This window comes from Adiantum capillus-veneris, chromosome 15 (assembly GCF_014529385.1).
Source record: "Adiantum capillus-veneris isolate H3 chromosome 15, ASM1452938v2, whole genome shotgun sequence".
Taxonomy (NCBI): Eukaryota; Viridiplantae; Streptophyta; class Polypodiopsida; order Polypodiales; family Pteridaceae; genus Adiantum; species Adiantum capillus-veneris.
In genome coordinates, this window is record NC_140945.1 from 114,985,880 (window position 1) to 114,997,943 (window position 12,064).

Genomic DNA, 12,064 nt, shown 5'->3' on the forward strand with positions numbered 1-12,064 from the left:
TGAATTGCAAACAACACATCAAGGCACTCGTCCGTGATGAGAGTGTCCATATCAGGAAGAAGGCCAGAGACCTCGATAGGAGATCTCTGACTAACTTCGAGGCGGGCTCTCTCAACAAGAGAGGGACTGATCACATCATGCATACTACCTGGGTCAAACAATATGACAAAACATTGCCCCGACGTATGACCATAACATTTAATGAGAGAATCATCAATGGGAGGGTCATGAGAAACTTGGGGCACACTCGTGTTATCAGTAATTGCATTGACAGAGGAAGTGGGTTCTGTGGATTCTTTAGATTCATTCGATTCAAGCTTAGGACATGTTCTTTTTATGTGACCCTTAATGTGACAATGAAAACAACAACCTTCCTTAGAATAAGTGCTTCGCTCTTCCTACGTGATGTATCCTCCTACAATTCCTTGTGCTACCTTTTCATCTGGAGTAAGCTTAGGTTTAGCAATTGTGTTAGCCTTACCCTTAGATTCATTGGAAGAATTCTTTTCTGAGAGACTGTTGGAAGATTGGTTAGAAGAGTTACCATTCTTACCGTTCTGAGGGTTCTGAGAAGTCTGCGAGGTACTTGTGGAAGTCTTGTTCTCCTTAGGCTTTCCCTTGTTGTGCTTTATCTCCTGTGCGAGAGCAATGGCTACCGCCTTGTTGAGATCGATTGGATCAAAGACTTCTACATCAAACTTGATGTAGTCGTCTAACCCAAAAAGGAATGCCTCTTTGCGTTCATCATCCGACTTGCGTAATTGGGTACCTAGCTGCAAAACACGATTAGAAAAAGACATAACCGGCATACCATTTTACTTGAGAGCGCGCCAATCGTCCTTCAATCGTGCGAGGTATTGAGGTGGCATAAACCGCTCCTTGAGCTTGTCTTGGAAATCAACCCAATTAAAGGAAAGGGACGTGAATTTGTTGGCTTCCTCTAGGTGCGCGGCTAGCTGTGCCTCTTGCCATGCATGGTACCAATTTATGGCATCACCTGCAAGGTACATAGCTGCCGTCAAAACCTTGCTATCTCCTATCTTCTTAGTTGTCGCAAAATAAGCATTAAATTGATGCAACCAAGAATGAATAATCGTAGCATCCATCTTACCATCATACTTACTGAAAGTCAACTTCTCTGTGACTGGATGGTTGGAATCCACATCGTGGCTTGCGCCAGTTGATGAACTCCCACGATCTTTGGGTGGTTCCGACTTCGGGGCTATCACTTGTCGAAGCAATTCTTGAATGCGTAGCTCTCTTTGAGCTTCACGCTCGGCCTTCCTTTCTACTTTTCGTTCATTTCGTTCATCGTGCTCGCGTTCGAAAGCAAGGCGATTGGTTTCTTGTTGTGCCAACGCAACTCGATTCGCTTCTTGTTGTTGTATTGCATTTCTTTCATTTTGTTCCAAAGTAATGCGAGTCGCTTCTTGTTGTTGTATTGTATTTCTTTCATTGCGTTCCAAAGTAATGCGAGTCTCTTCTTGTTGTGCCAGCATCATGTCCATCATTGACTTGACCATCATCTCCATAGGAGTTAGTACAACTCGTGGCGTAGATACGGAAGGGGGAGGGTCGAAAAAATCTCCCGGTGGGGAAAATTCTTCGTCGCCTCTCTCATGCTCATCACCTGTATGCGAAGTATCCATTCCGCTTCGGGTGACGACCATGCACTATGATCTTTGGTTCTTAAGTTCACGAGGAACTTGGGTTCTTGAGGGTTTTGGGTTCTTGGGTTCTTGGGGATCTCGAGGTTCTTGAGGTTCTTGAGGTTTTCTTTTGCTTGCAAATCTGTGTTAGAGAAGGATCTTCTCTTCACCCGAGTTTTGCTCTTTTCCATGGGCGCACCCCTTGGCGGCCTTGCGCTCACACCAAGGTTCTTTTTCCCACCTCACGTCGATTGGCCGGCCGCTAAGTGCACGGTCCGCTCTCAATGAGTGAAAAGAGACACAAGGGGAGGTTGGACAAAGCCCTTCTTTCTTGGGATTCCTGTCACTCTTCAAAAAACACAATTAGGAATTGACACGCCCAAGCGAACTGGGTTCGTGCGACCGCAACAAGCAAAAAAAATTCTTGTGATTCTTGTGGTTCTTTCCTTGAATGATAAAGAACATTGCCAAAGCTCTGATACCAATGTTAGGTGCAGCGGAATGATTGTTTGCGCTTTGCTCAAGATGAGGGCTCCGAACTCTGCTCAAGGTTCCTTTTGTTCTTATGGAAGGTAGAGCCTTCCGTTATTGATGAGAGAATGCTATGATTAACAAAGTGAATGGACACTGTGCGTGCAAGTGTATGAGACAGAGATAGAGAGAGAAGAGAGATACGACCCCAGAGACGTTGTAAAACCCTCCTCCGAAGGCCCCACTCTCGTCGGTGAGAGTGGTCTACTATTGATTGCACAAAGTGGTACAATGACGATGCATGGAACTGATGCAACTTGGGACTATGTCGGTGACGACGACGACGACTTAAGGGCTGAAATCTGCGGTCTTCCATCTGCTATCCATAAAAACGCTATGGCTGAAAATCTGGGACTGTTTCAGGCTGCTGAAAACGCTGGTTTTGGCTGCATTTTGAGAGGCTGAAAATGGGGTGTATCTGCAGATGCTTAGGGCTGAATTGGCTGCCGTACTTGATGCTGAAAAACCGCTGTTTTAACTGCTGCAAAAACGCTGTTTAACTGCTGCAAAAACGCTGTTTTGACTGTTGTCGCTAGGGCTGAAAACGCTAGGGGTTGGTGCTGCTGTCAAGGCTGAAAATGCTAGGGGGGAATTGGGGAAAGAGGCTAGGCTTCTCTGCTGAAAACGCCAGGCAACTGGAGGAGCTAGCGATATGCAAAAACACTAGGCTGCTGAAGGGGTGCTTGAGGGGTTCTTGTTGAGAGAGAGGGAGTACCTGCTGCGTGGGGGCCTGTTGTGCTCCTTGCTCATCTGCCAAAGAGTGCTAGCTTTGGTTTGCTTATATATTTTCTTAGCAAAATTGCCCTATCTACTTCTGTTGGAAAGTCACTTAAATTAATAAGCGAAAAATGTCAAAAATAGGGAAAATAGGCTAAATGCATTGGAAAATTCCCTTGATGGGAATACTGATGATCATGCTGTGTGCAACCAGAGGATATGCATCTACACTAAGTGATTGGGCATGCACGGTCTACGAATAGACTCACGAAAGTGCCAGATTACTTCTAATCTAGACTTGACTGGACTGACTGAACCCTGATCATGCTGTAGCTTGTCCACGGACACATAGGGTTGGATGTGTCACGTGACATGAGGTTCTTGCGTTTTGGACTTTTGCGGGATTTCTCCCGACTCCATTGCACTTTCTCCTTCCCTTTTTCAAGGGTATGGAGAATCTTCTAAACTTCTGGATGGGGGAGAGCTTTCTGCAATTCTGCCACCTGCTTTTGGAGGAGATTGAACTCTATCTCACGTCCTTCCATTTTTGCAGTCTGCCAAGAGTCGTAAATCTCTTAAGAAAGAGAGAGATGACCTTGCTCTGAGACCACAAACTAACATTTAAATGAAAAATCATAAATTCAAGAGAACTGAGAGTTGAGAGAAAAGTTTGACACATCATTGGGGACTAGAAGATGGGCTACCCCCCCATAAAGAGAATATCTTTATTATCAAGAAGGGAGAATGTTTACGAGCACAAGAACGGGGCAAACGTCCGTCCTCAATTCTTTCTTGTTCTATTCTTGCTACCGACTAAGAAAGGAGGTTAGCCGCAACAAAAACACAGTTTCACGGCGAGAGACTTACAATGTCATGAAGAGCTTTCAACTGCAAACATGAGACGACACTTCAATTGGACACTTCATGAGGGAGTAATGCGCTTGAGAAGGAAGCAAGAGAGTACACATGTTCTGCAGAAACGTCGTTCGCTTTATTATCCAAAAAACTCACAAAAACTTTACAAAAAGTGATTTTTATATCTTAGCCAAAGGTTTTTAGGTGAAAAATATGGGTGACCTTCTTACTCTTTTACATCCTAGGGATCCACTTGTACCACTTTCTATGTGCTAAGAGGATTTCTCCTCTTTTGTGAGACCTTTTGGAAGTTCTTATTTAAAAGAGTCTATCTTCCACAATATCCTTGGAAGCTCTCTTAAACGAGAGTCTATCTTCCAAAAAACATAGGCTAGTTCAGCAGCCTGTTGATTTTTTAGATTCTATCGCAGATGCCTCTTGCAATAGGTCCATAGGAACTATTGAGGGAGAGGAGGATAGTAAATCTCCTCAATTAGCTGAGTCGTCTGATTATCTGCTTCATTGACAAATGTCCCATTATCCATGTCTTTGCCTCCTCATTTCTTTGCTTGTGGTCCATGGAGATTTCCAAAGACAACTTTGGAGGGTGGGCGACTATGTGTCAACATGCAGACGTCTGCAGGACTTCAGACCTTTCTTAGCCGAGAGAGTGCATCTATGATATTAAAGACGCTACATGATATCTCTTGATGAGGGAGACTATCTTTGATACCTTACATGAGCAGATGATGCTTCCGAGAGAGAGAGAGAGAGAGAGAGAGAGAGAGAGGGCTGGAAAAGATGGGGGCTAGCCATCAGCTGTATTTCTTTTTAAAGAAGGAGGGGATGGGGGGGTGGGGGGCAGGGCAGGAACATGGGGGGAGAAAAGGGCGTGGATGAAGAGAAGTTGGCTGAGAAGGTAGTGATTGTGGGTTTCTTTGTATGCCTTCCTTTTCTGATGGTGCATTCAATGTGAAGTTTTTAATAGAACACCAAATACTTAACTTCATTTCCTTCTCTGTCTATTTTCCAGATACTTGATGATATGGATACAAGAATTTCCAAGCTACAATTGGTATCTAAAGGGGGACACGGAAATCATAGGGGGTGAGCATAGCATGGAATTTTGTCTTTTGAGAAAACGGGCCCGATTCCTATATGTGATCTCTTTCATGATAGGTTAATGAATCTAATTGCATACCTCAAAGGCAATCGCAATTTTCCACGCCTTCGGATTGGTTTGTAGCTGCAACTTCCACTCTCAAGTTCAAATTGCAATAATGTAATTGGACTTATTCGAACTGATTGCCCTGGTCTTTATATTTTAGGGATAGGGTTGCCACCAGAAAAGATGGATCCCAAGGCTTTTGTACTACAGAGGTTTTGTGAGCCGGAAAGGAAACTGGTATGATTGCCATTCTAAGTTGAATATACAAGCAGTTTAGACTGTCAAAACTTGTCTCAGTCACTGCCTGCATTTTGTTGTATGATGGGCTTCCAGGTGGAAAAGTCAATTACTCAAGGAGTCGAAATTATTCGGCTTGTCGCCGCCAATGGAGTTGAGAAGACTATGGATAGCATTAAAAGAGAAAAAATGGCTTCATGATGGATGCGAGAGCATTGGTTTGCAACAAAAGGTATTAAGAGGAATGATTTGGAGATTATCATGGATGGCTGGGAGCATATATTGGAAAAAATCCAAGTACTCAAAAAGCTCTACTGGCAGAGGACATTTCATTGAAACAATTTGGGTACTCGAGAATTCCAAAGTTTGGCAATGCTGCACGCTGAAGACCGTATCTACTTATCAACTTGCAGTGATGACATCTGTCAAAAAACTTACTGTGTTTGGCTTTCCAGCATTTGTTCCTAGCAGCTTTTTGGTCAGGCCCGCCTCTTGGGCCTGAGATATGGAATGAACACTGACAAATGCTTTGAAGATTTTGCAATGCTGTCAAGATGTCAGAATTTGATGTCTCTGATGATCTCTTTTGAAGGAGTTGAAGGTCTTGTTTAGTACTCTACATTACTTCTCAAGAGAAAGAAATGAAGAAATAATAAAACTTTATTGCACCTGAGGGGCTAAAATTGGCCAATGAAACAAATTGATGTACATCTATGTGTCCTCCAGCTATCTAGAAAAGAAGATAAAAGTATCAAATGAAAATACTGCTACAAATCGGTTCTGTGTGTGTGTGTGTGTGTGTGTGTGTGTGTGAGAAGAGAGAGAGAGAGAGAGAGAGAGAGAGAGAGAGAGAGAGAGAGAGAGAGTGTGCTCTATGGTGGTTGCTTAAGAGCTTTACTTGGCCACCTACATCAAATGTCTTTCGTCTTGGTTGGAAACCTTTACACCGTGACACATGCTCTTGCTTGCTGCCCAAGCATGTGAGCATTAGGTTGCATCATTGGCCTCCCGTGTGCAATGCAGAGGAAACCCCTTGGAGGGGCTCCTCGGTCTTACTTCAGCCAAGCTTGCAATGAACTCTACAAGCATAGGCTTGTACATCGAGCCGCGGTCATTGGTATTTGTGCAAGAGTGGAAGTTTCTCGTCCTGGTGGAACTATGGAACAACATGCTAGGCAGTTCTGTTTTTTTTGTTTGCTTTTTGTTTTGTTTCTTTCAGTTTGCAATTCTTGCTCTGCTATGTGTGAGTTGGGTGTGTCAAGTTGGTTTTGCATGCTCTAATTTCTTCATATCCTATCAACGGACTTTGGGATGAGAATAGTATAGGTGCGTATGTTGGGGTGTGAGTGAAGTGTATTTTTAGAGTATGTTTCTTATAACGGATAGAAACCTACACTCAGTCATAAAAAACTAGCTAGGGATAAATCTAAATAGAGAGTTTGGACGTATGACATCAAGACTTAGGTCCACTAGAGGCGATGTCCACCTTGGATAGCCGCCCACCTAAGACGTGAACCATCCAAAGGAGGGCAATGGCTACTCCCCACCAAAAGTCTCTCATCTAATGTCTATAAGAGATGTGTCAAAAAGTATTAGGATCTAGGCGATTTTTACTTCCTATACCTAATCTACATACCTAGCATGTATACACGCAAGATCTATCTTCTATATACACACATATATCTGCGTACATATATACACACTCATATAGATACATATATACAAGTATATTTACATATACACACATATACACTTTCACAAATATATACATACACACTCATGTATATACGTATATACATGCATACACATATCCTATTAGACTTAAGTAAGGGTTAGTAGTGCCAATAGTCTAGTGGCACCTTTGTAGATATCATTACAATTTCAATCATGGTAGAACCGAAGGTACCTTGTGGGAATCTACACGTGAGTGGATCAAAAATCGTAACGTCACATTTAAAAAGGGACTATATCCAGGAGAAAGCGTTCGACCATCGGGTGCTATGCTCCCTTGCTTAACGCTCACACTCTTTTTTTTTACAATAGCGCGCGCGCGCACACACACACACACACACACACACACACACACACACATATATTATGTAACTTTATCTCTCCCTCTTTCTCTTTAGGGTTTAGCTCTCTCATTCCTATCTATCTCTCCCTCTCCCTCTTTTTATCTCTCATTCCATCTATTTCTCTCCCTCTCATTCCCTTTATCTCTCTCCCTCTTTCTCCTCCTTTTATCTCTCGCTCTCCCTCTATCTCTTCCTCCCTCTCTCTCTCTCTCTCTCTCTCTCCCTCCCTCTTTCTCTTTCTCTCTATCTCTCCCTCTCCCTTTCCCTCTTATCTCCCTCTCTTTCCCTCTTTCTATCTCTCATTGTCTCCCTCTTTCTCCCCTTTCTCCTTCTTTATCCCCCCCCCCCCCCCCCCCCCTCTCTCTCTCTCTCTCTCTCTCTCTCTCTCTCTCTCTCTCTCTCTCTCTCTCTCTCTCTCTCTAAACCTTAGAGAGAGTAAGGGGGAAGGAGATGGCATTGTTGTAGGCGCGATGGCGGGTGAAAATTAGAGCAAGCATTTCTCCTCTTTCAATCTTGAAATTTTACCCTGCTCCCCATACCTATTTATTTTTTAGTGTATATGTTTCTTTGAATTTTTTTTGGAATTTAGCTAGTTGCAATTTACGCGTGTGCACGACAATTGAGATGATCGAGGCCCTACCAATAGCCCCGAACGCAAGGGATGGCTCTTGCACCGAGTGCAAAGGGACAATCCCTCGCTTGAGGCGCATTGCTTTGGAGCATGTGGAGAACGAGGGGATCTGGATCTCTAAAAAAGTATCGGAGTAGATGAGAACGCCATCCCCGCTTAAGGATGCTCCCCATTGGTCCGTGTTCTGTGCTAGTACTTTGGCACGAAAAGCTGAAAGATAACAGTAAGAGATATTGAGAAAATGCATGGCATGTGGTGATTTTTGGCACTAGCTCTACTTCGACCGCTCCTCTACATGAGTCCTAGGGACACTTTGAAGTTGAGGACATTCGACATGGTGGATGAGTTGTTGGCACATGAAGCCATCATGTGCAAGGAGGATTGTAGATGTCATAAAGTCTAATATCTAACCAACCCAAATAATTTTCTCATATTAAACTGATTATTTAATGTGGGAGAATAAACGGAAACAAGGGTTAGCTTACAGATCTATCTTCACATGGGACCAATGGTAAAGGGGTCCAAATGAGAGATGGTATGTCAAAGAGCAAGGCTAGCCAATGGAGCTTAAAGACCTTAGGGTTAGCTTCATTGAAGACCTCCAAAGGTTAGTGTTAAAAGTTAAAAGTCTTTTGACCTTAGGTAAGCTAGGGCTGTGCTTAAGGTGGGAGCCCGGCCCAAGCTTGAGATGCTTGTTGTGCTTGATGGATAAGATGCTTGAGGTGCTTATCGTGCTTGCTGACTAAGATGCTTGAGGTGCTTGATGCCTAAGATGCTTGAGGTGCTTGTGGGAACACTACCTAAGCTTGAGGTGCTTTGTCGTGCTTGCTGACTAAGGTGATTGTGTTCCAAAAGTCAACAGTCCCTGCAAAGGAGGGGCGAGCCCTAAAGCTAGGGAGATGAGAGAGAACGAACACACACGCACAAGGTAAGCGCAAGCCTCAGGCTGCAAGAACACATGTTAAGTCCCTACCCATGTTCCCGTCAAGGTGTGCCTGAATCCTATTGGATAGGCTTAAAAGGGGTCCAATGAGCATTTAAATTAATTAAATAATTATCTAAGAAATTATCAAGCCTCTCTCTCTCAAAGGGGAAAGAAGGACACTTCTCCAAAATCTACCCTTGTTGCTTGATATGCCTCTTGTATGTGATTGGCTAGGCATGGAGAGGTCCAATGAACTTCAAACATGATCTACAAGGGGGGGTCGACCAAAGCAAGAAGGGGGGTATACTCTCCCACACACACTCACACACACTCATTGTGTGAAGTGCAAGAGCTCCATCTCGTTCTCCAAGCTAGTGGAGAAGTTGAGAGCTTACATCAACACTCTTGGCTATAGAATTTCAAGCTTGCCATCTTCTCCATCTTCAATACTATGCTATTATGTATGCTAGTAAGAAGAGTGATGATAAGTGAGGAACTGTTTCTTTCTCCTATGAATGTTTCTTCTTCCTCTTCCGTACCCTCATTCCCTTCTAGCTCTCTCCACCTTCGAAGGTGTTTGAGGCCTTGGGATACTTAATGCTTTTTACAAAGTCTATGTTATGCTCGTGATGCATGAATCTTTCCATCTTCATTGCATCACTAGTTCACAAGGAACACAAAGATTATATTGTACCAAGTCTCTCTTGATGGGAGAATCTATAATACAAATGCCTATTGGAGGAGGGACCAGCTCCACATAAATCTGGTCCTCAACTGTTGTCAAGTTCTCTAAACTCTCTCTCTTGCAAAAGTATTGTTCATGCCAAGTTAATTAAGTACTATGATTATGTTGCTACTGTCAATTAAGTTCACCTTCTACGTTCTCAAGTATTCTCACAAAAATGCTCTCTTTAATTCTCCTAATTCGGCGATTCTCAAAGTTCATAGGCCATTTCCATTACATTGGTATCAACACATTTGGTTTCTCTTTTCTTGCTTAAGAAGACAGGTCCTTAAGTAGCCTATTAATGGTTGATTTTGTTAATTATATTAGGGTTAGTGGGAGTGGGATCTATTATCGGTTTTGTTGAGCCCTGTATGTGGGATATGGTGCACACCTCAGGAGCTTTGGTATTAATGATGGGTCTTTTTAGACTTGCCTACGGATTTATCATTATTGAGCCATAAGAAGTCTGAAAGGAGCTATCTCTCGAAAATTATGCAATATTAGACCCACTCCACTACTCTCTATAATTAATCAATTTGAGCCGTGGATGTAGATTCTTGAGTGCTGATTTTCAAATGCTAAGAGGAGTAGCAACTAAGTTTTTGAATTTCCAAAGAGTACACTAAGTAAACACACAAAATAATTCTCTACATAAGTATAATTAGCATGGCTGACAATAACCAAGAGAGTAGAATGAAGATTGATAACTTTGATTTTGCACATGAAGGTGCTAATGATGATGTCCCAATGTTTGTCAATTATCTTGTTACTAGGTTGCAGCAAGCTATGGGCAACCCTACTTTGCAAGCCGAAGTTACTCAACAACTTCACGCTTATGGTATTTTCCTTCCTCTCCAAGAGGAGAGAGAGCTTGGACGGCCTCTTGATGAGACCCCCAAAAGAAGACTCTCTCCCATACGAGAGGAGGAATCCAAAGAACAAGAAAATAATGAATCCCTAAGTTTCTCTGAAGATGTGGCTCCACGAAGACGACAGTCTAGACGATCGCCAACTCCTACCAAGAGGAAATGGTCAACCCATGGTCCTTCTCCTTGTCACTCTGAAAAGGAAGAGAGGAAACAAAGGAAGAAAAGGGCAAGAAAGAGGTCACCCTCTTCTCCTTCTTCTTTACCTTCCTCCTCTTCCAACAAAAGCTATGGCTATTCTCCTAGAGAACACAAGAGGGGAGGACATCGCAACTCTTACCCTACATGGCGAAGGTCACAAAAGTTCCAAAAGTTGAAAGAGGGAGGAAAGGGTATCTCTTTTCTCACCTATGATGACACCTTTGGTGCTACCAATAAAGTATTGGTCTTCATCCAACAATTTGATGCGGCCTTTGGAGACGAGGGCTTCACAGAGTCCTCCAAGCTATACCATGTAGCTATGCACTTCCAGAAATCGGCTCATTACTGGTGGGGTAGCCTTTGTGGCAATGGAGAAGCCCCAAAGACATGAAAAACTCTTTGAGTTTCCATCATGAAGCAAGTCCTTGCAAGCGATGCAAAGGACAAAGTGCTTACCGAATGGGTCTATTCACCAGAATAGCTTCTCTCCCATAAGTCTATTCACAAATATGTGGACAAGTTTTGGGATTTACATCTTAAGGCTATTGTCTTTCAAAAGATAGACTTTGTCGAGCAAAAGCAACAATTCTATGCGGGATTACCTGAAGAGATGCCCGAGTACGTCAACTCTCAACGGCATGTATGGACTGATTAGGAGCAAAATTCTTTTCACAAGCTCAAAGAGAAGCTTACCTCCTAACCAGTTCTTATGCTTTTGGATCTCTCAAAGCCATTTGAGGTCCAATCTGATGCTTGTGGTGATTGCCTTGGAGCATTCTTGCTTCAAGAAGGGCATGCCATAGCATATGAGAGCCAAAGGCTCAATACGGATGAATGGGTCTTGGGCATTGTTAGAAGCGGCTAACGGCTACACCAATTATGCACCAAGTTGTGGATATGTTATGGATGTACACAATATTTACTTTTCATTGTATAGGGCTTGGGCTCATTTAGGAGTTCCAAAGTTGTATGAGTGTAGACTAGAGAGCTCACTTTATCCCATAGTTGAAGGGTTTGAGGCCCAAAACTATAAAAGAGCCCTATGCTTAATGAGAGGTCATTCTTGAGTGGTCCTTTTGAGAACTCTCTCCCTAGAGGAGGTCTTGATGGCCTAGCCTTTGAGCTTAATGCCCATGCTTAGAAGGCTAGTGCTAATCACATGTAATTAGTGTAATCCTCTCTTAATTAATCTAGTCTTCATTATGTTGTCAATCATGTTTCTCTACTTTCCTTCGTTGTTTTGAAGTGTTGATCTTCTCTAATCTAACTCTTACTTGTGCTAAGCTTCTCCGATTAGTGGAGTCCTTATCTAACTCTCTCGATTAAGCGGAGTGGGTGTACTCGTGATTGAGGGATTAGAGTTGTCCTTTAATGGTGTGCTTGTGTGTGTGTAGGTTTAAGAAGCCTTGAGCTTAATTTGATTATGTGTGACTTGATTTGGACACCATGATGGGCATGGTTGGGGTGGCCGACTTGAATGCG

The 12,064-nt window shown here is 43.1% G+C and overlaps 1 protein-coding gene across 1 annotated transcript in view; it reads left to right on the forward strand.

Moving 5' to 3' along the window:
• The window catches only part of LOC147441321 (peptidyl-tRNA hydrolase, mitochondrial-like), a 42,926-nt gene extending 36,995 nt beyond the window's left edge, over positions 1 to 5,931 (forward strand). The window contains exons 5-8 of the mRNA XM_086483697.1: positions 4,786 to 4,859; positions 4,932 to 4,990; positions 5,081 to 5,157; positions 5,254 to 5,931. Coding sequence (XP_086339823.1) covers positions 4,786 to 4,859; positions 4,932 to 4,990; positions 5,081 to 5,157; positions 5,254 to 5,358 — 315 coding nt within the window. The 3' untranslated portion in view covers positions 5,359 to 5,931. The remainder of the gene's footprint in view (positions 1 to 4,785; positions 4,860 to 4,931; positions 4,991 to 5,080; positions 5,158 to 5,253) is intronic.
• Positions 5,932 to 12,064: the final 6,133 nt, after the last annotated feature.